This window comes from Cornus florida, unplaced genomic scaffold (genome assembly GCF_030987335.1).
Source record: "Cornus florida cultivar Cherokee Brave unplaced genomic scaffold, ASM3098733v1 CherokeeBrave_3.0.0_Hap2_Chr11, whole genome shotgun sequence".
Taxonomy (NCBI): domain Eukaryota; kingdom Viridiplantae; phylum Streptophyta; class Magnoliopsida; order Cornales; family Cornaceae; genus Cornus; species Cornus florida.
In genome coordinates, this window is record NW_026775581.1 from 13918643 (window position 1) to 13941560 (window position 22918).

General features: G+C 37.0%; 1 protein-coding gene across 1 annotated transcript in view; it reads right to left on the minus strand.

Moving 5' to 3' along the window:
• LOC132285622 (peroxisomal membrane protein PEX14-like) overlaps positions 1–5826 on the minus strand; it is a 31703-nt gene extending 25877 nt beyond the window's left edge. The window contains exons 1-2 of the mRNA XM_059787811.1: positions 5598–5826; positions 5419–5489 (exon numbers count right to left, since the gene is read on the minus strand). Of these exons, the coding sequence (XP_059643794.1) occupies positions 5419–5476 (58 nt within the window). The 5' untranslated portion in view covers positions 5477–5489; positions 5598–5826. The remainder of the gene's footprint in view (positions 1–5418; positions 5490–5597) is intronic.
• Positions 5827–22918: the final 17092 nt, after the last annotated feature.

A 22918-nucleotide genomic window follows, 5' to 3' on the forward strand; every position in this document is an offset into this window, starting at 1 on the left:
CTTTCAATACAAGCAACAACCTAGGACGGAATCTGGAAAAGGGATATAATATGTGGGATGCTCGACAAAGTGCTTTTCAACAAGGTAACCCTCCCCCCTTTTGATAAATATTGTTTCTTCCACCCCGCAAGCCTCCTCTCCATCCTCTCCACCACCGAATCCCAAGCATCTACAATCCTCGAAGAAACCCCCAGAGGCAAACCCAGGTAAGAGATCGGAAAAAAACTAACTCCACAACCAAGAACATAAGCTAATTCCTCAATCTTCGGAACCTCACCCACTGGAATCAAAGTGCTCTTCCCCACATTCACTTTCAAACCCGAGACTGACTGAAAACAAATCAACACTGACCTCAAATATCTCATCTAAGACACCTTAGCCTCGCAAAAAACAAGAGTATCATCTGCAAACAACAAGTGAGAAATCTCCAACTGATGCATAACATCCCTTCCCACCCTAAAACCCCTGATGAAACCCACCTCCACAGCCCTCCCCATCAATTTACTAAGCCGTTCCATAACAATGATGAAAAGACGTGAGGATAATGAATCTCCTGACGCAAACCTCGCGAACTACCGAAGAAACCAGTCGCGACCCTATTCACCAACACCGAGAATCTAGCTGAAGAAATGCAGAACTCAATCAAATTCCTCCATTTCTCCCCAAAACCCATCCTTGCCATCAAGTATAGCAAAAAACTCCAACTAACATGATCATAAGCTTTCTCCACATCCAACTTACACAAGACCCCTGGAACCCACTCCTCTCAATCTATCATCCACACACTCCCTAGCAATAAGGACAGGATCCAAAATCTGACACCCCCCTATGAAAGCATTTTGAGATTCCGAAATAACCTCATCTAAAACCACCCTCAACCTCAAAGAAAGAACTTTGGCTATTAGTTTATAAATGCATCCCAACAAACTAATAGGTCTAAAGTCCTTCACATCTACAGGTCCGCCCTTCTTCGGAATGAAAGCTACAAATAATGCATTCAAGACTTCTCAAATCTCCCCTGAGTATGAAAAGCATGAAAGGTTCCTATCACCTCGCCCCTGACCATGTCCCAACTCTCCAAACTAAACCTCATAGTGAAACCATCCGGACCCGGAGCTTTAACCCCATTACAATTTCTCAACGCCTTCAGCACTTCCTCCTCAGAAAACGGAATCTCCAAACCCTCCCTGTTCGCCTCAAAAATCCTATCAAAATTAAGTCCATCCAGCCAGGGTCTCACAGACACAAGCTCCGTATATAACCCCTGATAGAATAGGGCAATCCCCCTGCAAACATCGTCCTCCCTACTCAAAACCACCCTATCCACAGTAAGCCTCCATATGTGACTGCCCCTCATATGATCATTAGCCAACCTATGGAAAAACTTAGTGTTCCCGTCCCCCTCCTTAAGTCATAATGCTCTGGATTTTTGTCTCCACGAAATCTCCTCTGACACAGCAATCTCAGCAATCTCACCCTAGCACGCCGCTCTCCTACTTCTCTGCTCATCGTCAATGCCACCCATGCCTTCCCGGCGATCAATCTCTGCAATCTCCGCCAAAGCCCTACTCTTCCTCCACTCGAGATTCCCGAATACCTCCTTATTCCACCTTTTTATCTCCTTCTTCAGCACCCCAAGCTTTCTAGCAAGAATAAAGTTCGGATTCCCAAACACCATATTACCTTCCCACCAAGACCTCACACACCCTTGGAAATCATCCGCCCTAAGCCACATATTTTCGAAACGGAAAAGAGTGCTTCTAGACCTTAACCCTCCACAATCCAACACCAAAGGAATATGATCCGATGTCGGTCTAGCCAAGGCTGCCTGAGTTGCATCCGGAAACTTCTCCTCCCAATCTCTTAAAATAAGAAATCTATCCAGGCGTAAAAGGGTAGGGGACTCTCTACCATTAACCCATGTGAAAGAAGCACCCTCCAAAGGCAAATCATGAAGATGCTAGCCATCATCGAATTCTGAAAACTGTACCATAGCCTGAATCCATCTTCCTCCTGTCGATCTCTCCAAAGGGGATCTAACCACATTAAAATCACCCCCCACAAACCATAGAAGACTCCACTGAGCCTTAACAAATCCCAACTCCTCCCCGAGAAAATGCCTCTCCCCATCATCCACTGGACCATACACACTCGAGAACATCCAATGAAACCCATCCTCTTCAATAGTAAAACTGTAATAGATGGAGAATCTCCCTCGCCACACACCTACTTTTGACGCCTATCTCTTATCCCACATCACCAAAATACCCCTAGATGTCCCAACAACATCCAACGCCTCCCATTCAATAAACCTCCCACCCCACAAACTCCTAACCACCCTATCTAAAATAGACGCCATCTTCGTCTCCTGTAAGCATACCACATAAACACCCCATTTCCTCACTGCCAATCTGACCACCTTTCTTTTGTCCGAATCATTAAGCCCTCGGACATTCCACAAAATTATGCAACACTTCATTAAAAACCAGTAAATGACACCTCCCCTCTCCCTCTCTCTCTTCCCCTCTCACTGCTCTCCCTCCCCGTCCCATTCTTCCCCTCATAATTAATATCATAAATTAGGCCTCGAATCTCCCTTCCCCCTCTCCACGGGGATAACCGCTTCTTCTTTCTACCAGTTCTGTTCACACTCCCAACATCCTCCCCATTCTTTCCCTCCACAATTGAATGCATCACCAAACGAGCCTGCTCCTCATCTAGCTAAAAAGATAGTCCCAAAATACTGCTCACATTATCAATGTTATCCTTCACCCACTCCACCCCTCTGTCTTCACAACCTACTGCAGAGAACTCCCTCCCCTCGTCCGGCAGTAACACACATAACGGTTGCATCTCCAAACAGGTAGAATCCTCCCATGGAACCATCTCCATAGCATTCCTATCATTACCCCCTCCTCCCAATCTGTCACCACCGTCATCAGTCGAAGCCTCAAATCCATTGAAAGCCAAAGGTGAGCCAAAATCCCCTTCAGAGTCATCCCCTACTGTTTCTGAGCCAAAATCCAGCAAACGGTTCAATCCCTTCAACCCTTTATACATTCTCAATTCCTTCACCAATACTGACGCAACCTCCTGACTTAACTGAAATTTTGAGTCACGTCCCACACACACCGTAACTCCATCCAGACCTACCGGTGCTGCCATCACTGATACATTCTCCCTTAACAACTTGGAAGAAGAGCTCAACAGAATATCCAGTGTATGATTCCTCACCTGTCCCACCTCATCCTTTATCTCTGCATCCAGCCCCATCCCCTCCAAATCCACTTCTACCAGAGGCGACAACACCTCATTTCTCTCCAACTGTCGGTCAACCTCCATCCCCATTTCCCTCCTCAACACCCCACAAGGAGTAGAAGAAGAAGAAGAATGAGCAGACAGAAAGCTCCGAGAGTTAGGGAAAAGAAACATACTAGGTTGGTTTTCCTTTGGGCAAACCCATTTCTGTTTCTCCTTTCGTAACCAACGTTTCCCATCTCTAACTATGGGATCACCATCCTCAAAGAAGTTAATGGCAGAGACCGATTGTCCAAAGCCATCTCTGCACACAGCAACTCCCATAGCGAAACCTTGTCCCCTTGCGACTGATACAAGAACTGGCTCTAACCCAATTCTCTTTCTCCAATCGCATCCAATGTCTATTAACATTACCGAGATCCGCTGCAGAATTCCCCACCTGGGCTTGGCCCAACCCATTCACTCTGGATCTTCTCTCCTCTTCCTTCGAGCCCAAATCCAAGACTCTAATGGACAGGCTCTTATTAGAGCCCAATATACAGCCCTATCTCTCTTCTGCTGGACCAAGTTATTAGGCCCATACCCATCATTGGACTTGTGCTTTTGAACATAAGGACCAGCTGACCTATTTCGCGGCCCATTAAACGGCCCCGTCCCCCTGCCAAGCCCATTCCAACACCTTATCCGTAATCTTCGAAACCCTATCCCCTACACGTGCACGCCTCCAATCCACCCCTTCCCCACTCGCCTTCCACGCGTACATATCACTTAGTCCCTAACCTGGCTGCCATCCATCTTTCTCCGATCTACCCAAGCTTGTCGAACAGACTGAACCAGCATCGGATATGCGAGACACACGTCCATTCTTCTCAAAATTCAGAGATGCTATAGGTTTCGCCACCACAGAAGGAGCAATCTCCTCCGTCACTGAGATCTTAAAAGCCCAATCTCTGTCTTCAACAATCACGAACTCCGGAATGACCCCACCATCGTCCACCGTGATGACTATCCTTTCTGTCTCACTCTTAGAGACGTCGACCTCCCCAAACCCACCTTATTTCTATGCAATATTTACTCTGAAACATACAAAGGGAACTAAAACTTACCAGAAGTATCACATGAAAGTAAGGGCAAGCAAATATCATTTAAGCAGTAACAGGAGACCATTCAATCAGGTAGTGCTTAAATTTGTTACAGGGTTAAAATAATAGCTAATCAAATTGCCAGGCAGTCTCCCACACTATGCCAGAGTAGTTCAACTAAAAAGTTCCCTCATACTTTTTTTTCCTAGTTTGTACTCACACACACCCCCTCCAAGGAATTGTTTGCACCTAGCGGGAATCATTCCAGACCTTACCACAAAGAGAGAGAAATAAAAAGAAAAAGAAAAAAACTAAAAGCTTCTCTCAGAAGGGTGAGCTGCGAGTAGATCTAAAAAATTCTTTTCCTTTTGGCCGAATGATTTGAAATATCATCTGGAGAAGAACTATATCAGTTGATTGACTTTGGCAGTTAGTCACCAATTCTCAATCAACTGGTTGATAAAATTAGTTTCAAAAATAAATAGATCAGCTCCAAAAAGTTTTACTAATATTTAATATATCTGCATGTAAGGGCATTTATGTTCTAATCAAGAGACGTAAAACTACCTAACACACTGTTCCTATATTTTATGAACAAAAAAAAAAATGTTAGATCTTGGTGAAAGCACAATAGAAAAATGAGGGGATTTTATGAAAAGTTGTGGATTTTCAACAACACCAAGCCGCAAACAACATCAAAGGAAATATGCCCATATGGTGAAATTATCAGCGTAAAAGAGTAAAGTAGTAGACTAGTTTGTACAGATTATAATGCTCAAAATGAACTCAACAAAGCAAAATGCTTCGTTTCATTGCTGAGAGATGCAAGGATAAAATTTTGTTCATTATTTGCATCCTGATAAATCAAATATTCCACTCAGCTAATCCACATAAACTGTTTGGCCCACCTGATTCCGGGTTTTTCTTTATTTTCCTGGAAACAAACTTTGTGCTTTTCTAATTTGCATATCTTTCTCAGAAACCAAAACGATTGTATTGAATCGAAGTTCAAGTAAATCAGATGTGACACGAAAAGTTAAATTGGAACACTTGACAGCAGAACAAAAGAAAAAATCACCTGGGTTTTGGGATTCTTGGTACGTTGGATTCGGAGGAGCCGCGGACTGAGTCGCCATAGTCACTTTCTGACTGATTTCCCAAAAACAAAAACACAGAAAATGAGAGAAAATGAAAGGAAAACAAGTTTTCGAAGTTGACACAGAAACTGAATAAATGGCAACAATTCTTATTGCTTACGGAAGATGATTATGCTAGAGAGATTGGGATTGTGATCAAAGGCCAAAAAAAAAAGAAGGGCTCCGTCAGAGGTGGTTTTCGCTGATCCCGAAGCGAAGCAGTGGCGGTAGGGTTGTGTTTGGCGTTTGGGTAGTGAGAAACACCAAAACCGGTGCGGAAAATATTGAGCTCAATGGTAATTCCGCTCTTTCTGCCTACGGTCTATCCATGTTGCTGGAACAGCAAATTTTTTTTTTTTTTTGTTTTTTTCCCCTTAAATCAACAACAATTTTTTTTTTTTTTTTTTTTTTCAATAGCATTTCATTTTCTACTGAACAATGTGCGTATTTGGTTTCCTTAACATGATAGATTAATAACAAGTATCATAGTTACTATTAGATTCTATATTATTACTATTTAAATATTATGTAAAAATAGAATATATATATATATAATTATTATTATAAAACAATAATTTATATATATAATTTCTTATAAAATATAGTTATATATAATAAAATAAAATTATATAAAAATAAAAGAACCTCATAATAAGTCGAGGCTAGAATTTGATTCTATATCCTTAAAACATATTTGCTTCGCTATAGTGCTAACGGACTTAGTGACGTCTATCTCCCTGAATAAAACAATTTTTCTTCCTTCGGTAGTAGCACTGTAAACCAAAGAAATGGGCAAACCGGCTCGATATATCACTCACTTTCTGAAGTAAATTCGGGCTCACACACTAAGCTCTATGTATGCAACTATGTTTGAAGAGAGGAGGAAGAGGAAAATTCAGAAGAAGGGAAGTATTCTAAATTTTGGTGTGTTTTGCAAATGATCCCAATGGGAGTTTCTATAGGAAGCAAGGTGCCTTTTCGGGTGGGTGCAACCATGGGTTATGATGGTTCATTCAAAATAGAACCAGGTGCAACCCTTTGGAAAAAATTGAAAAATTATTTTAATTCAAATTCAAATACCAGCACTGGTTCGGACCAGTCACACCCATTGAAACCCATCTGAATAAGCCCAGCTAAAAATTAAATTAAGTTCAACACAGGCTCAATTCCATTTAATAAAAAATTAACTGGACTTTATAATCAAGCCCAAGCCTAGATCAAGTCGGGCACTCGCGTGTGTGGTAAATGGTTTGGACCTAAACTTGCTTAGGTCCTCCCCCTCTTAAAAACTTGGGTGTCCATGGGCCCAAACCCAAATCCTAAACTTAGCTTATTTAAATTTCAATTGGTTTCATCATTTTTTTCATGTGGGACAAGCACTTCCCACATTTTGCATACCCATTTAGGTTTATCAAATACCTTACTTTGGAGCTAATTTCTTATTCACCAAGAAACGGATTTAAGAAAGTAAATATACCATATTCATCTCCTTAAGGAGAGGAACGTGTTCATCTATAGATCCGCAAAAAAATCTTAGTGGAACCTACTCCAAATTTCATCCAAAGTTTCTATTTTGTATGCCCCGTTTCCAACAATCCCCCACATTAATTAAAATTAGCGTCTATTGCAAATGGTCAAAATGTAGACACTAGAGAGAGTACTATTAGAAAGTTACCGCATCAGGATAGGTAGCTTTTGGCCTTGATCCTTCCCTAGTGTATTACTATCGGATTTACTGGCTAACCAATGAACACAATGTCTTGAACTGCTTAGCCTTTGATGTAAACCAAGACAATAGCAAACACACAATTCCTTCCCGCACAAAGTCGGTTCTCATGGTTGTGTTCATATAACTCTGAACAACTCCTGCTATTTCATGAGTACTCTAGAAAACTTAGCCTTCGAAATTCTCATAGAAGCGGCCCCACTTCACACTCATATAGTTGACCTCTTATTAAGAGTATACTACCATACCCCACTTGAATTTTCAAGATATAAATCATTAAAAGTATAGCTTATCTTAATCCTCGCTGTAGGTGGCACTGTCTCATCATAGAAGTGGGTAGAAGATTAAATCTTCTCACTACTTCTAGTGAGCCATTCAGAATTTATGTTGTCCCTTTGAACCTAGTTCTTGGGATCTCCACTCAATTAGGTTGGGTTTCCATTAAGATGACTCGTTAGCTTTTAACTTTAATCACATTCCCCTCGATGAACTATACACTTACTCTCTTGTCAAATCTTTTGTAAACGGATTCGTTAAATTATCTTTAGACCTGATATAATCTATTGAGATTATCCCACTTAAGAGCAATTGTCTAACAGTATTATGCCTTCGAGATATATGTCAAGACTTACCGTTATACATATTACTTTGTGCCCTTCCAATTGTTGATTGACTATCACAATGTATACATATAGTATGCACATGTTTAGGCCAATTTGGAATATCAGCCACTCAATTTCTTCTCCAATTTTATCCAAAGCAATAAATTCAAATTCCATAGTGGATCTGGTAATGTAAGTTTATTTTAAAGATTTCCAAGATATGATGATAAGCGCTGAAAAGTGCGCATTTAAACCCCTTAAGCTTCAGTATTTTAGGACCTTATTCCATCTTATTATACCATTATAGTCTAATTTCATGTTATGTCCCTTTTCAGGCACTTATCCCTAAAATAAATCAATTTAACTGAATTAGAGCTTAAAAGAAGCATTCTTAAGCTTAGTGGAAGAAATGAGCAAAATGGAAGCAAAGTGGTGCTTCCTTCGATCGATTGAACCAATCCTCGATCGATCACACAGTGATTGTTCCAACCATGCCATGAAGGATTGAGCTTTTTGTCCTTATCCTTAGGAAATTTCCCTTTTCGATCGATCCAACATTCCTTCGATCGATCGAACATTTTTGATCTTATCCTCACCTACCACTTTTGTCTTTTTCCCAAAATATCCCGAAAATATCTCAGTTTTGTCATTATTCATAAAGGCACCACCATAGTTTGATCGATCGAAGCACTATAATGATCGATCGAACTTCCTCCAGTGCGTGAAAAACAGAGTTCCAGCCAATTAGAAGGCGTGCTCATGGTGCAATCATTTAGAGGCCCTAGTGCACGAGTTCTAACCATGGGGTGTGACATTTGAGCTACCTATATAAGGATTTTGGCTATTTGGAAACCATATACAATCAATAGGGAACCATATACAATAGGGAGGTTTGGAGTAGTCTAAAGGGAGAGAGAGAGATACACACCATTTGGGGAGAGCTCTTCCACTCATCTAGGGTTTCCATCAAAGAGAAGAAGATCATTTCTACCATAGAGATAGCCCTTGAGGGTTGGATGATAACATTAATGAGTGGCTAAACCATTCTCTTGGAGTTCAAGCTCCGGTTCCTACAATGATCCTTTGTGATCATTACAATTTCCATGAATACCATGCACCAACTTGTATCGTGCTTCCTAACTTTGGGGCTGATCAATATGAAATTAAGCCCGAGACTATTCATATGTGTCCACTTTTCTACGGCTTAAACGATGAGGAACCATATAAACATTTTGATGAGTTTTTTGAGATATGCTCCACCGTGAAATACATGAATACCCCAGAGGAAATCCTTAGGTTACTCATTTTCCCCTTTACTCCTAAAAACAAGGCAAAACATTGGTTCAACAACTTGAGGGCGAATCAATAACTTCTTGGATACAAATGCAAAATGAATTTTTTTAAAAAATTTACCCTGTAAGTTTGACCAATTTAATGCGAACTGTCATTAGAGAATTTTCTCATGGGGAAGGAGAACTTTTGCATGAGGCTTGGGAAAGATTGAATAACTTGTTAAGGAAATGTTCCCATCATGGCATTCCAAAATAGCAAGTAGTTCAATACTTCTATGAAAGCCTATCCACTACTCATAAGGACATAGTTGATACATCATGTGGAGGCTCATATTTTGGAAAGCATGAAGAAGATGTTTGGCACCTTTTTGAAAAAATGAGTGAAAATTCATTGCATAAATTTCACACTTCTCGGTCGAGTCATGATTCTAATAAAAAGAAAATTTTGAAAGTGTGTCAAATAGGAAGTCCAATGGAGATTGTGGCCAAGGTTAAAACTCTTTCTCAAAGACTTGATCAATTTTTACTAAGTCAAAAACTGGCTATCAAATCATCTCATTTTCATCATTCCTACCATTCTTGTGAGCCTTGCATGATATGTTCTAATGTCTTATATTCTACTTCCAATTGTCCTCATGGACATATGTTTAATGAACACTTTGAATAAGTAAATGTTACATTTGCTCACCCTTATTTAAATGTTTATATCCCAATGTGGAATGAAAATCCAAATCCTTTTCAAGCTAAAAATCTTCAAAATCGATATGTTTCTCCTCATAAAAGAAATGAAGGTTCTCAAGGATTTGTTTCATCTTTTTATCATCATCAAAGAATGAATCACTATTCTCATCCTCAAGTGTATGATTCTCAAATTTGCTCTCACCATCCACATACACTTTCTAGTAATTCCATATTTGAGGATAAGGTTTTGGTGGCTCTGGGTAGTTTGGAAATGAATGCTAAATTGTTACATTCTCATTCTTAATCGATATCAAAGCTTGAATCCCAAATCGGGATGATAGCTAATGCATTGAATGCGAAAAAAATTGGTAAACTACCAAGCCAACCCGAAAAGAATCCAAAGGCCCAATACCTTGTGGAGGCAAACCCTACATCGGGGTGTCCTCCACAAGAGCAAGTGCAAGCCATTACCACTTTAAGAAGTGGTAAGCAAATTGACAATAAGATTGAAAAACCAAGTGAAGATAGTGAACCGGTGCAACCCAAGGTTAGTACCCGTCCCGTTTCCAATCTTATTCCTACTTCCTTGGATGAAAGTGCTCTCACTAAGAATTCTCAATCTTCATCGTCATCTCCTCAAATTGAAAAACCTTATAAGCCAAAAGCTCCATTTCCATATGCGTTAAGAAAGACTTTGTCTTTTGGGAGGCAAGAAGGAAAAATCCATGACATGATGGAAGTGTTTAAACAAGTTAACATAAATTTTCCTCTCTTTGATGTAATTAGACATATTCCGCCTTATGTAAAACTTTTAAAAGATCTTTACACACAAAAGAGAAATAACAAGGGACAAAGCCCTAAAAAAGTGTTCCTTACGGAGCAAATGAGTTCCATCATTCAGCATAACATTCCACCTAAGTTCAAAGATCCCGGTGCTCTAACCATTTCATGTGTGATTGAAAACCATGAGGTTCGTAAAGCTCTTCTTGACTTAGGAGCGAGTGTTAATTTGATTCCCTACTCCATGTATGTCTAACTAGGATTGAATGATTTGAAGCCAATCTCGGTGGTGCTTCAATTAGCGGATAGATTCATCAAAACACCTAGGGGCATGGTTGAGGACATACTCATTAAGGTTGATAAGTTCTATTTCCCGGTTGATTTTATGGTTCTTGATACCGAACCGGTTGCTAATCCTACCAACCACATCCCAATCATCTTAGGAAGGTCATTTCTTGCCACCGCAAATGCTACCATTAATTGTAGATCTGGGGTTATAGACCTTTCTTTTGGTAATGTGATAGTTAAGCTTAATGTTTTCAATGCAAGTCGATATCCTATAGATGAAGACGAGTGTTGTCTCATAGATGTCTTGAATGAGGTTGTTGAGGAGTCCATTCCTTCCATAATTATAAAAAAAGTCATCTAAGGACAATCTTTCATCTCTTCGTTCCGAGGATCCTCTTGCATCTTGTCTCCTTGAAATGTATGGGAATTGTGGTTGACAATGAGAGATCGATGAGTGAGGTAAGCGATTTAATGGAATTCGTTGCAAGCTTGGATTTTTCAACTTGGAAAGCTCCAAAATAACCTCTTCCTCCACTTTCTAGCACTCCACCGGTTCCATCTTTGATCTCCCCACCCACTCTTGAGCTTAAAACTCTTCCTTCCAATCTTAAATATGCCTTCTTAGGCTTGAAAGAGACTCTTCCGGTCATCATTTCTTCAAGTCTTGAAAAAGACCAAGAAAATGGTCTCTTAAATGTGCTTAAGGAAAATAAGGAAGCTATTGGATGAAGTGTGGCCGATCTTAAGGGAGTTGACCTTTCTATTTGCATGCATCGTATTCTTATGGAAAATGATGAAAAACCTTTTAGGGATGCCCAAAGGAGATTGAACCCAAACATGAAAGAAGTGGTTAAAAAAGAAGTTGTCAAGCTTCTAGATGCAAGTATCATTTATCCAATCTCTGATAGCAAATGGGTGAGTCCAACTCAAGTAATTCCCAAGAAATTGGGAATTGCAGTAGTTGAAAATTCAAAAGGTGAGACAATTTCTAAGCGTACCGCCAATTCATGGCGTGTATGCATTGATTACAGAAAGTTAAATGCCGCCATTAGAAAATATCACTTTCCTTTGCCATTTATTGATCAAATTCTAGAGAGATTGGCCGGGTAACAATATTATTGCTTCCTTGATGGCTATTTGGGTTACAATCAAGTGGCCCTTGACCCTTTGGACCAAAAGAAAACCATATTTACTTAGTCCTTTTGGCACATTTTCTTATAGACGAATGCCATTTGGTTTGTGCAATGCTCCTGCCACATTCCAAAGGTGTATGATGTCAATTTTCTCGGACATGGTGGAAGAGTATCTAGAGATTTTTATGGATGATTTTTCGGTCTTTGGGTCTTCATTTGATGCATGCCTTAAAAATCTATCTCTAGTGCTTAAAAATGTCGTGAAACAAACCTCGTTCTTAGTTGGGAAAAGAGCCATTTCATGATTCAAGAAGGTATTGTTCTAGGTCATGTCATCTTAAAAAGGGGAATATAAGTTGATAAAGCGAAAGTTGAGCTCATTTCTAAATTGCCTCCACTTTTTATGGTGAGAGAAGTTCGCTCCTTTCTAAGTCATGCCGGCTTCTATCGCCGTTTCATCAAAGACTTTAGCAAAATTGCTAGACCTTTGTGCAATCTTCTTGCCAAGGAGACTCCATTCATCTTTGATCAAGCATACTTTGATGCTTTCCATACACTTCATGGTTTATTGTCATTTGCTCCTATTATACAACTTTCCAATTGGTCATTACCGTTTGAAATCATGTGTGATGCTTCTGATTATGCCATGGGAGCAGTTTTGGGACAACGGATAGGAAAACTTCCATGCGCCATATACTATGCAAACGAGACTTTCTCGGGATCTTAATTGAATTTTTCCACTACCAAGAAAGAATTACTTGTCGTACTGTATGCTCTTGATAAATTTCGGTCCTCTCTTAAGGTCAAAAGTCATTGTCTATTCTGATTATGCTGCTTTGAGGCATCTTTTGACCAAGAAAGAAATGAAACCTCGTTTGATAAGATGGATTTTACTTCTTCAAGAATTTGATTTTGAGATCAAAGAGAAGAAAGGCACCGAAAATTTGGTTGCCGATCATCTTTCGAGGTTAATGGCAGAATCTTCCCCAAGTCCACCAATTCGTGATTTATTTCCCGATGAACAACTCTTCCAAATTTCTAATGGCCAAATGCCTTGGTTTGCCGACATTGTGAACTTTCTTGCAATTAGCAAACTTCCAACTAACAAGTCAAAGCAAGCAAAGAAACCTTTCTTTACTAACATCCGAAATTACTATTGGGAAGATCCTGTTTTGTTTCGATATTTTCCGGATCAAATAGTGAGAAGATGCATTCCGGAGAGTGAAATTCCAAGTGTCCTTGTGTTTTGTCATACCCTTGCATGTGGTGGGCATTTTAGTGCAAAGAAGGCTGCCTTAAAGGTTCTTTAAAGTGGGCTGTTTTGGCCCACTATCCATAGAGATGCCTATAATTTTTGCAAGGAGTGCGAGAGATGTCAAAAGATGGGGTCAGTGTCAAGAAGAGACATGATGCCCTTGACAAATATTCTTGTCGTTGAGATCTTTGATATTTGGGGCATTGATTTCATGGGTCCTTTTCCTATGTCTTATAGATTTCAATACATTTTACTTGCCGTGACTATGTTTCTAAGTGGGTGAAGGCTAATGCTACCAAAACGAATGACCACTCCGTGGTTGTTCAATTCATTAAATCCAACATTTTCACCCTCTTTAGTATACTAAGAGCCATGATTAGTGATGGAGGAAAGCATTTTTGCAATCAATTATTGAAACAATTATTTCTAAAGTACTCCATTACTCATAAAGTCGCCACCCCTTACCATCCTCAAACAAGTGGGCAAGTAGAAGTCTCAAACCGGGAGATTAAACATATTCTTAGAAAACGGTCAACACAACCCAGAAAGATTTTTCACGCAAATTGAATGATGCTTTGTGGGCTTACCAAATGGCATATAAGACTCCCATTGGCATATCTCTTTAAAGATTTGTATATGAAAAGCCTTGCCATCGTCCTGTTGAGTTAGAGCACAAAGCTATGTGGGCAGTTAAAAAGCTCAATCTTGACCTTGACAAAGCCAGAGAGAATCGGTTACTTCAATTAAATGAGTTGGAAGAGTTGAGACACAATGTTTATGATAATGCCAAACTCTACAAAGAAAGAACTAAAACTTTTCATGACAAATACATTGTGAAGAAATCTTTTGAACCCCGTCAAAAAGCATGACTTTTCAACTCTAGATTAAAACTCTTTCTTGAAAAGTTACGAACCAAATGAGAAGGCCTATATGAGATCATTTCTGTTGCGCCTTATGGGGTGGTTGAAATATAAAGCTTAAAAGATGGAACTACATTCAAAGTGAATGGACAAAGGTTGAAGCCCTACATTGAGGGGCAAGTTTTTTAAAGACATATGGAAGCCGCCTTTTTGGTGGATCCTATCTATGAAGAGGTATAATGCATTCATCATTATCAAGGGATGTTCAATTGGTTTCTTCTTGAGTATCATTCATTCTTTTGTTTTCATCATCATAAACTTGCTTGGATTAGTTTTGCAATAGGAAATGTAAGGGTTTTTGTTTGTTCAATTGATTGAACATCATCTCTACATACTCCCATCTCTCAGTCCCATCGTGCGAAAATTCCCTGTATATTTTATCTCTCTGGTATCGTGCGAACTTTCTCTCTGATCGATCCAAGTTTCCTCGATCCATCCAGTTTCCTCTTCGATCGATCTCTGTTCTATACTTAGAAAATTTTTGGATATCTGAAAATTCCATCTCTTTGCTATCGTTTGAAGCTGTCTGCAGACTTTCAAGTCTTGGATTGATTGAAGTTTGATCGATCATTCTTCGATCGATCAGAGTTGTTTTTAAATATATATATATATATATACTCACCATTATGCCCTTATATGTAGTCATGCTACTTTCATATTTTCTATTGGGCTTGATCTCATATCTCTCTTTCATATTGTACTATATTGTCTTAGAATGCTTGATTTGAGTATCTTTATCCCATTTGATATTTGATGTAAGTTTGCCAGTGTGGTTGTTCAAGTAGGTTGTTGATTCCAAGTTTGGGGGTGTACTATTTCCCAATGGATCATTGCCGAGCTTCATCTCTCTACCACCACGGCATATTCTTTCCATCTTTTTCATTGTTCTCATTGCACATTGAGGACAATGTGCGGTTTAGGTTTGGGGATAAGGTGACTTTGTTACATTCTACTTAAGTTTGAAACTTAATTGTATGATTGAGATTTGAGATTGATGTTAGCTATGATTTTGATCTTTTGAGGACCATTATACTTAAAATTTAAAAATTGCTTGACTTGAGAGTCAAATACTCCTTGTATCCCTTGTGGATGCCATTTAGGAGTAAATTTTTCGAAAGATTGATATCATGCTTGCATTTGTGGTCTACATCATCTTGATTTTGTGATTGTTTTGAGATTCACTCTAGGATTCTACACTAGCATTGGAGCACACTAACATTCATTTGTGGGGTACATGCTTTGTTGATTATTGATTTGGTTATATCCCAATTGAGCTAGTAGTGCATTGAAAGCTTTCATTCTTGATAAAGGTAGATAACAAACCATTTTTACTAAGTAGCCGGGATTCTAGCCTCATCAAGCACTGAATTTCTCGCGCCGAAAAATGGAGGGCCCAAACTTTAGGTTAATAATTGAATGCTATAAAAAAAAAAATTAAGTTGCAAAAAGCAAATAAAAAAGTGAGGACTTCTCCTAAAGGGTGAGAAGTGAGAAATGATTAGATGGAGGTTGTTTTGATTTGTAGCCTAGTTGATTTGAGCTTATAAGTCCTTAGGGGTGTTTAAACACCTAATGCCCTAAAGCCGTCCGGTTTGTGAGTCATTGACCTAACACTCGACTTTATGGATCGCTAGAAAGCTTAATAGATCAACACATTACACTATGCTTCCATCTTTGATCCTTAGGATTAAAAAAAAAAAAATAAGTGAAAATAATAAGCGCACCTAGATCAATAAAGTATTAGTAAAAGGTCCACTCTTTATCTTGATGATCAGTACTAGATTTGTGTGCTAGTTTGAAGGTAAGGATGTGATTATTTCTTTAGTTGGCTTAGATAGCAACATATTTGATACTAGTTCACTTAAAAAGAATTATAGAGTTGTTTTGATTTGCATGATCAATGTCTTGGTGTGTGGAGGACCATACTTGCTTACATGTTATTGAGATTTTGGGAGATTGCTTGGAAATAGTTGAAAAATTGCATACTTGAGGTAGTTTTCTCCTAATACTTGTTTGAAATATTGGTGCCTCTTTAGTGAAGATGAGCTTAATGTTTGTGGGTATCATTTCTGGACCCTCACGAGACTTCACTCGTCCACTAGGGGTAATCTAGGGGTTTAGAAGGCTTGTTGCATATGCTAAATGCAATCATGTTCCTTACGAAAGTGGCATTATCCATTTATTGCTTTCTAGTTCATAGTTGTTTAGTTGTTCATTTCTTTCTTTTCCTTGTAGTTCATTGTTAGGGATTAGCAATATTTAAGTTTGAGAGTGTGATAAGCGCTAAAAAGTGCGCATTTAAACCCCTTAAGCTTGAGTATTCTAGGACCTTATTTTATCTTATTATACCATTTTAGTCTAATTTCATGTTATATCCTTTTAAGGCACTTATCCCTAAAATAAGTCAATTTAGCTGAATTAGAGCTTAAAAGAAACAATCTCAAGCTTAGTGGAAGAAAGAAGCAAAGTGGAATCAAAGTGGTGAAAAGAAGCATCCTTCGATCGATCGAACCAATCCCTGATCGATCACACAGTGATCGTTCCAACCATGGCATGATGGATCAAGCCTTTTGTCCTTCTCCTCAGTAAATTTCCCTTTTCAATCGATTCAACATTCTTTCAATCGATCGAACATTTTTGATCTTATCATCACCTATTACTTTTGTGTTTTTTCCAAAATATTTTAAAAATATCTCAGTTTTGTCATTATTCATAAAGGCGCCGCCATAATTTGATCAATCGAAGCACCATTGTGATCGATCGAACTTCCTCCAGTGCATGAAAAACAGAGTTCCAGCCAATTAAAACGTGTGTTCGTGGTGCAATCATTTAGAGGCCCTAGTGCATGAGTTCTGACCATGGGGTGTGACATTTGAGCTACCTATATAAGGATTTTGGCTATTTGGAAACCATATACAATCAATAGGGAACCATATATAATAGGGAGGTTTAGAGAAGTCTAGAGGGAGAAAGAGAGAGATACACACCATTTGGGGAGAGCTCTTCCACTCATCTAGGGTTTCCATCAAGGAGAAGAAGATCATTTCTACCATGGAGATAGCCCTTGAGGGTTGGATGACAATATCAATAAGTAGCTAAACCATTGTCTTGGGGCTAGAGATAGCCCTAAGCATGCCTCCTAGACTTTGATGCTTTGTAATTAAAGGAGATTTATGTTGTAATGTTTGTCTTGATATCTTTTATATATATCTTGTTTTTACAATGATTTGTGTAGTTTAATATTTCCAATTGATCATTTAATTATACCCATATGTATATGTATGCTAGAATGAATGTTCATGTGTTGATTTCTAGATTTTGTGATATTGATACATGTCTATATGTGTTGATACTATGAATCTAGTGATGGTTAAGGCATGGTGCTTAAATAGATTACTCTTGTGGTTTATTGGATGATTCATACTTATTTCTTGATGGATTGTGCCACCTCCTTAGTTTACTTAGTTTAATTTTCATGTCACTAGCTTAGATGCAGTGTAATTACTTTACTTTCTTAGATAGATAGACAATCCATGCTTATTGTTTGATGTTGCATGCCTATGAATGCGAGTAGTATATTTCTCTAATTTGATGATGTGCCTTAATTATGGACTTAAAGGAAGGAATAATGGTTTAATTTGATATGTTATACTATTCATTAGTTTGGTTAGACAATGTATACTTACTTGGCCATTCATACTAGACAATTCAATTAATGGCATACACTTTTGTTGCAACATATAATCCCCCTAATCCATCAAACATTGAATGTCTAAGAAGGTGATGCTTAGTGGTGAACTCTAAGTCCCAAGACCTCTCTCCTATATATTTTCCCTAATTTCTTAATTGTTATTCACTTGCATTATTTTAATTACATCTTAGTTTAATTAACCAATCAAACCACTTTTTAATCAGTCGACTTACTAATCCAACATTGATTTCCAAGCTTAAATACACTCCAATTTCCCTTGGGACAATCCCTACTCACCCTAGCTATATTAATAGTTAGTGTGATAGTGGCATTATCTAAATTTAAAACTTGGCCACACTACACACTTTTTGTGCTTTGGTTCATGACAAACCATATGACACCTCCTCCAATAGTAAAGACATAGCCACTTGTGGATTTAGAATCCTTTGTATCTAATATCCAATTAGCATCATTGTATCCTTCAAGTACTGCTGGATATCTTGAATAATGCAATTTATGACTTATGGTATATCTTAAATGCCTTAGAACCCTGTTTATTGCAGTCCAATGGTTCTTTCCTGGATTACTTGTATATCTATTCAATTTATTAACTGAGTATGCTATGTCTGGTCATGTGCAATTCATCACATACATTAAGTTTCCTATAATGAGAGAATACTCAAGTTGTGATATGCTAGGACTAGTAGTATTTTTCGATAAATGAAGATTTACATCAACAGAAGTCTTTACAAGAATACTATTTTCTTTATTAAAATTTTCAGCATTTTCTCAATGTAGTGAGATTGAGATAATACTAGATCACCTGTTATTCTAGAAATCTTGATTCCTAGTATGACATCAGTTATGCCTAAATCTTTCATATCGAAATTTTTTGTCAACATCTTTTTAGTAGTTTTAATTATAACATAATTACTACCCATTATTAGCATATCATCTACATATAGGTACACAATGACATATCCATTTTGTGTGTTTTTCATATAAACATATTTATCACACTAATTAATTTTAAAACCATTTGACAACATCACTTTGTCAAATTTTTCATGCCATTGTTTAGGTGCTTGTTTTAATCAATATAATAATTTTACAAACTTGCACACCTTTTTTTCTTTTCCTGGAACTATAAAACCTTCAGGTTGTTTTTATATAAATTTCCTTCTCTAATTCATCATTCAAGAATGTAGTCTTAACATCAATTTGATGTATATCTAAATTTTGCAACGCTGCAATAGCAAATAACAAAATGAATGTTATTTTTGTTACTAGTGAATATGTATCAAAATAATCTATGCCTTCTTTTTGCCTGTATCCCTTAACAGCAAGCCTGACTTTATATTTATCGATTGAACCATCAAATTTCATCTTCCTCTTGAAAATCCACTTATACCCTAAAGGTTTAGTAGGAGGAAGATCCACCAGCTCCTAAGTATGATTTTGCATGATGGATTCAATTTAACTATTAATGGCTTCTTTCTATAAAAGAGCTTCAGGAGAAGACATAGCTTTCTTATAACTTTGTGGCTCATTCTCCAATATATATGTTAGAAAATCAGGACTAAATAACTTAGACGTTCTAACACTTTTACTACGTCTAAATTCATCCTTATTTTCATCATCTATAGATTCTTGGTCTATATTCTGTTGTATATTGCTATTAACAATATCATAATTTCTTTTAAAAGGATTTTTATCTTATATATTTTTACAAGGAAATATATCTTAATAGTATTGACATGGATGTCAGGAATGTCTAATTTATGTAGAAGGAAACGATATGCACTACTATTATGTGCATAGCCTATGAAAATACCATCAAAGGTTTTTGGTCCTATCTTAACTATTTTAGGAGTAGGAAGCACAACCTTAGCTAGACACCCCCATACTTTTAAGAATTTATAGGAAGGTTTTTGACCTTTCTATAATTCATAAGGTGTCACATTTGTTTTCTTTTAAGGTATTTTATTGAGGACGTAATTTGTAGAAAGCAAATCTTCCCCCCCATAAATTCTGGGTTAAACCAGAACTTATCAACATAGCATTCATCATTTCTTTTAAGGTATGGTTTTTACGTTCAACAACACTGTTCTGTTGAGGTGAATAAGGAGCAGTAGTTTGGTGAATAATACCATATTCTGAACAAATGTCAGCGAATAGTGATTCATATTCACTACTTCTATCACTTCTTAATACCTTTATCTTTTTACTAAGTTGATTCTCAACCGCATTCTTGTAATGTTTGAACCTTTGCATTAGGTCCACAAGACAAATATATATCCATATCATCGAGGCTTTTGGATTCCTGAAATCTTTGCAACGAATTATAAACATATTTAGTGGCTCCAGAATCTATCCATCTAGAATTAATAAATACAACCACATAACATGGCTCAATGATGAATATACATTTTCCTATGCCACGTCGTTGCTTAGACAGTTCATCCTTGAGTATCTTAGTTAGCCACAAAAGAAACAGTTTCATTCGCTCTCAACACACATTGCCTTATTCCCTAACCTTTTGGATCCCCATGTTTTGTGCTAGCCTAGTCTTATTGTTATCCTTTTCATTCCCTTGCCCTTCCACTTGGACCCACAAGAAGATGGCATAGACTGGGTTAGCTTGATAGGAACAACCCGTACTTTTGATTATCCCTTCATATGTTATCATCTCTATAAGAATATCAGTGAGTGTGAAGTCAAACTGGTTCCTTATATAATTCATTCTAAAAGAGTCAAATGAGTCTGGTAACAAGGCAATAATCATGTCAACTTGAAGTTTATCGCCCAAGTTAGTCTCATTCACCTCCAGTTAAGTTTAAAGAATAAACCATCGTTTTCAAAATACGATCTTTTACTGAAGTTCCTTAGGCTATTTTGATAATATTCAAGTCTGACATAGTACTTAGGTATACGCTCTATCTAATCTCACCAAAACATCTCATTGAGATTTAATATGATGCTTAAAGAAAATAGAATAATACAAATGTCAGCTTTGAAGCGTATTCCAGATAAAGTCTAGAAAGTTGCACTGAGTCATATCATTTGCCTTATTTTACTTATTAAAAACATTAATGTCCTCTTGGATATCTTAAAGTAAAAGTGGATTAGGTATAGGAGTAGTAAATACATTTTGTACCCTTACGTTATGAGTAAAATATCTAAGTTCTCTTTTCCAGTCAGTATAAATGAGGTCCAGTTACATTGAATATGTATGTAAGCAGATTAAATGGATTAGACATAACTAATCTGAATATAAATGCATTCATACAATAAGTAAGGTGAATTATTAATACTATCATACATATTTAAAATTAAAATAGGTTTCTCAACCACATAGTATAATGAATTTCAATAGAATAAGAGTTTATTATAACTATTGTTGAACAAATTCATTATCACTATTGGTGAAAAATTCAGTTTAATTAGTGTGGGTCCTTCAACTTCGTAGCATAATAAATCACACAATCAATACGTTAATAATTTATCTTAATGGAGGAGTTCATTATTACTATTGTTAAGCTTTATTTGTTATTAGGCGAACACTTCTATTAAAATAATATGTGGGTCCTTTAACCACTGCGTATGAAAAATCGGACAACTAATACGCCAATAACTTATTCGGTTGGTGAAGTTCATTATTGTTATTGACGGGCAAATCCCATCATTTCCATATCTATTTCAACAATGCCTTGTCTATATATAAAATGATTTCCGATTTCGTTTAGCCTTTCTAAAATCACCTATTATAGACCACTCCGTATGGGAGCTAACACTATTAATTTTAGATTAAGTGTATAACATTATTAATGCTCCAACGAAAAATAAAATATTAAATATATTGCCATTATAAGCTTAGACTCTTTAAATCATACACTGAGCCTTATTTTTAAAGATCTAATTACAATGAACATTTAATAATTTTATTTTCATGAGAGGACCATTCTTGTAATCTCAGACTCTTTAAATCATGCGTGGAGCCTGACGAGCGCTGAATATTGCATATTCGAGCCCCTAAATATACGTATGTTAAGACCTAAAGTGATACTTCTACCCATTGTTAGACTAATTTATGTGTGTTTCGTGTTTTTAGGTACTTTCCCAAAGAAATGGTTAAAACTAGGCTTTTATGATGAAAAGAATGATAAACAAGTTTATCGAGTCATTGCCGGTCATTCAAAGCAAGCTGAGAGTCAAAATGATGAATTTTGGGGAGTTTCAAGTTCAGAAGCTCGAGCCTCAGTGTAATACCCCTAATTTTAAAAGGATAGTCTCGATATTTATTTAATTATTTTATTTGCATTTTTTTTAATTTAATTGATTAATTGATTATTTGTTTATGTGTTTAATTTAATTAAGTGTTTAAATGTAATTTTGTGGGCTTATTTGAGTGATTTGGATTAAAATGATTTAACTGCATTATTTGTTATCTGATGATGTGTATTATGTGTAATTAATTATTAGATTTAAATTAATTCAATTATTTTGTTTTATTTTTTATTTTCAAGGATGGACTTGGATAATAGTAATGGATCACTCAATAGGTTACATGAACTACTGGGATAGGAGTTAAATGGGTACTAATATTACCCATGAATTGTTATACATATATATATGGGCATATATGCATATATATAGCTGTATATTTATTATTTGTTAAAAGTAGTTAATATTATTTTAACTATAGTTGGAATTATATGTAAGTGTGTATGTTTGTGTCTCTGTGTGTGTGTATATATATATATATATATATATATATATATATATATATATATATATTTATTTATTTATTTATTTTATTTTATTTTTCTTTTCCTTCTCCTTAGGTAATTAGAATTAGGTTAAACTATAATAGCCTATATATACGTGTGTATAGTCTGCCAAGGATTTAGAACCCTATTCACATAACAGTGGAGGTAGAAAAATACAGAGAGTTTTAGAGAGAAACTCAGAGAGGGAGAATTAAGGTTTTGGCCAAGAATAAGGGCTGAACCAAGGATGAGTTATTGAAGCTTACTCGTGGGTTGAACCAGGAGTAATAGAGAGTTTTGACGGT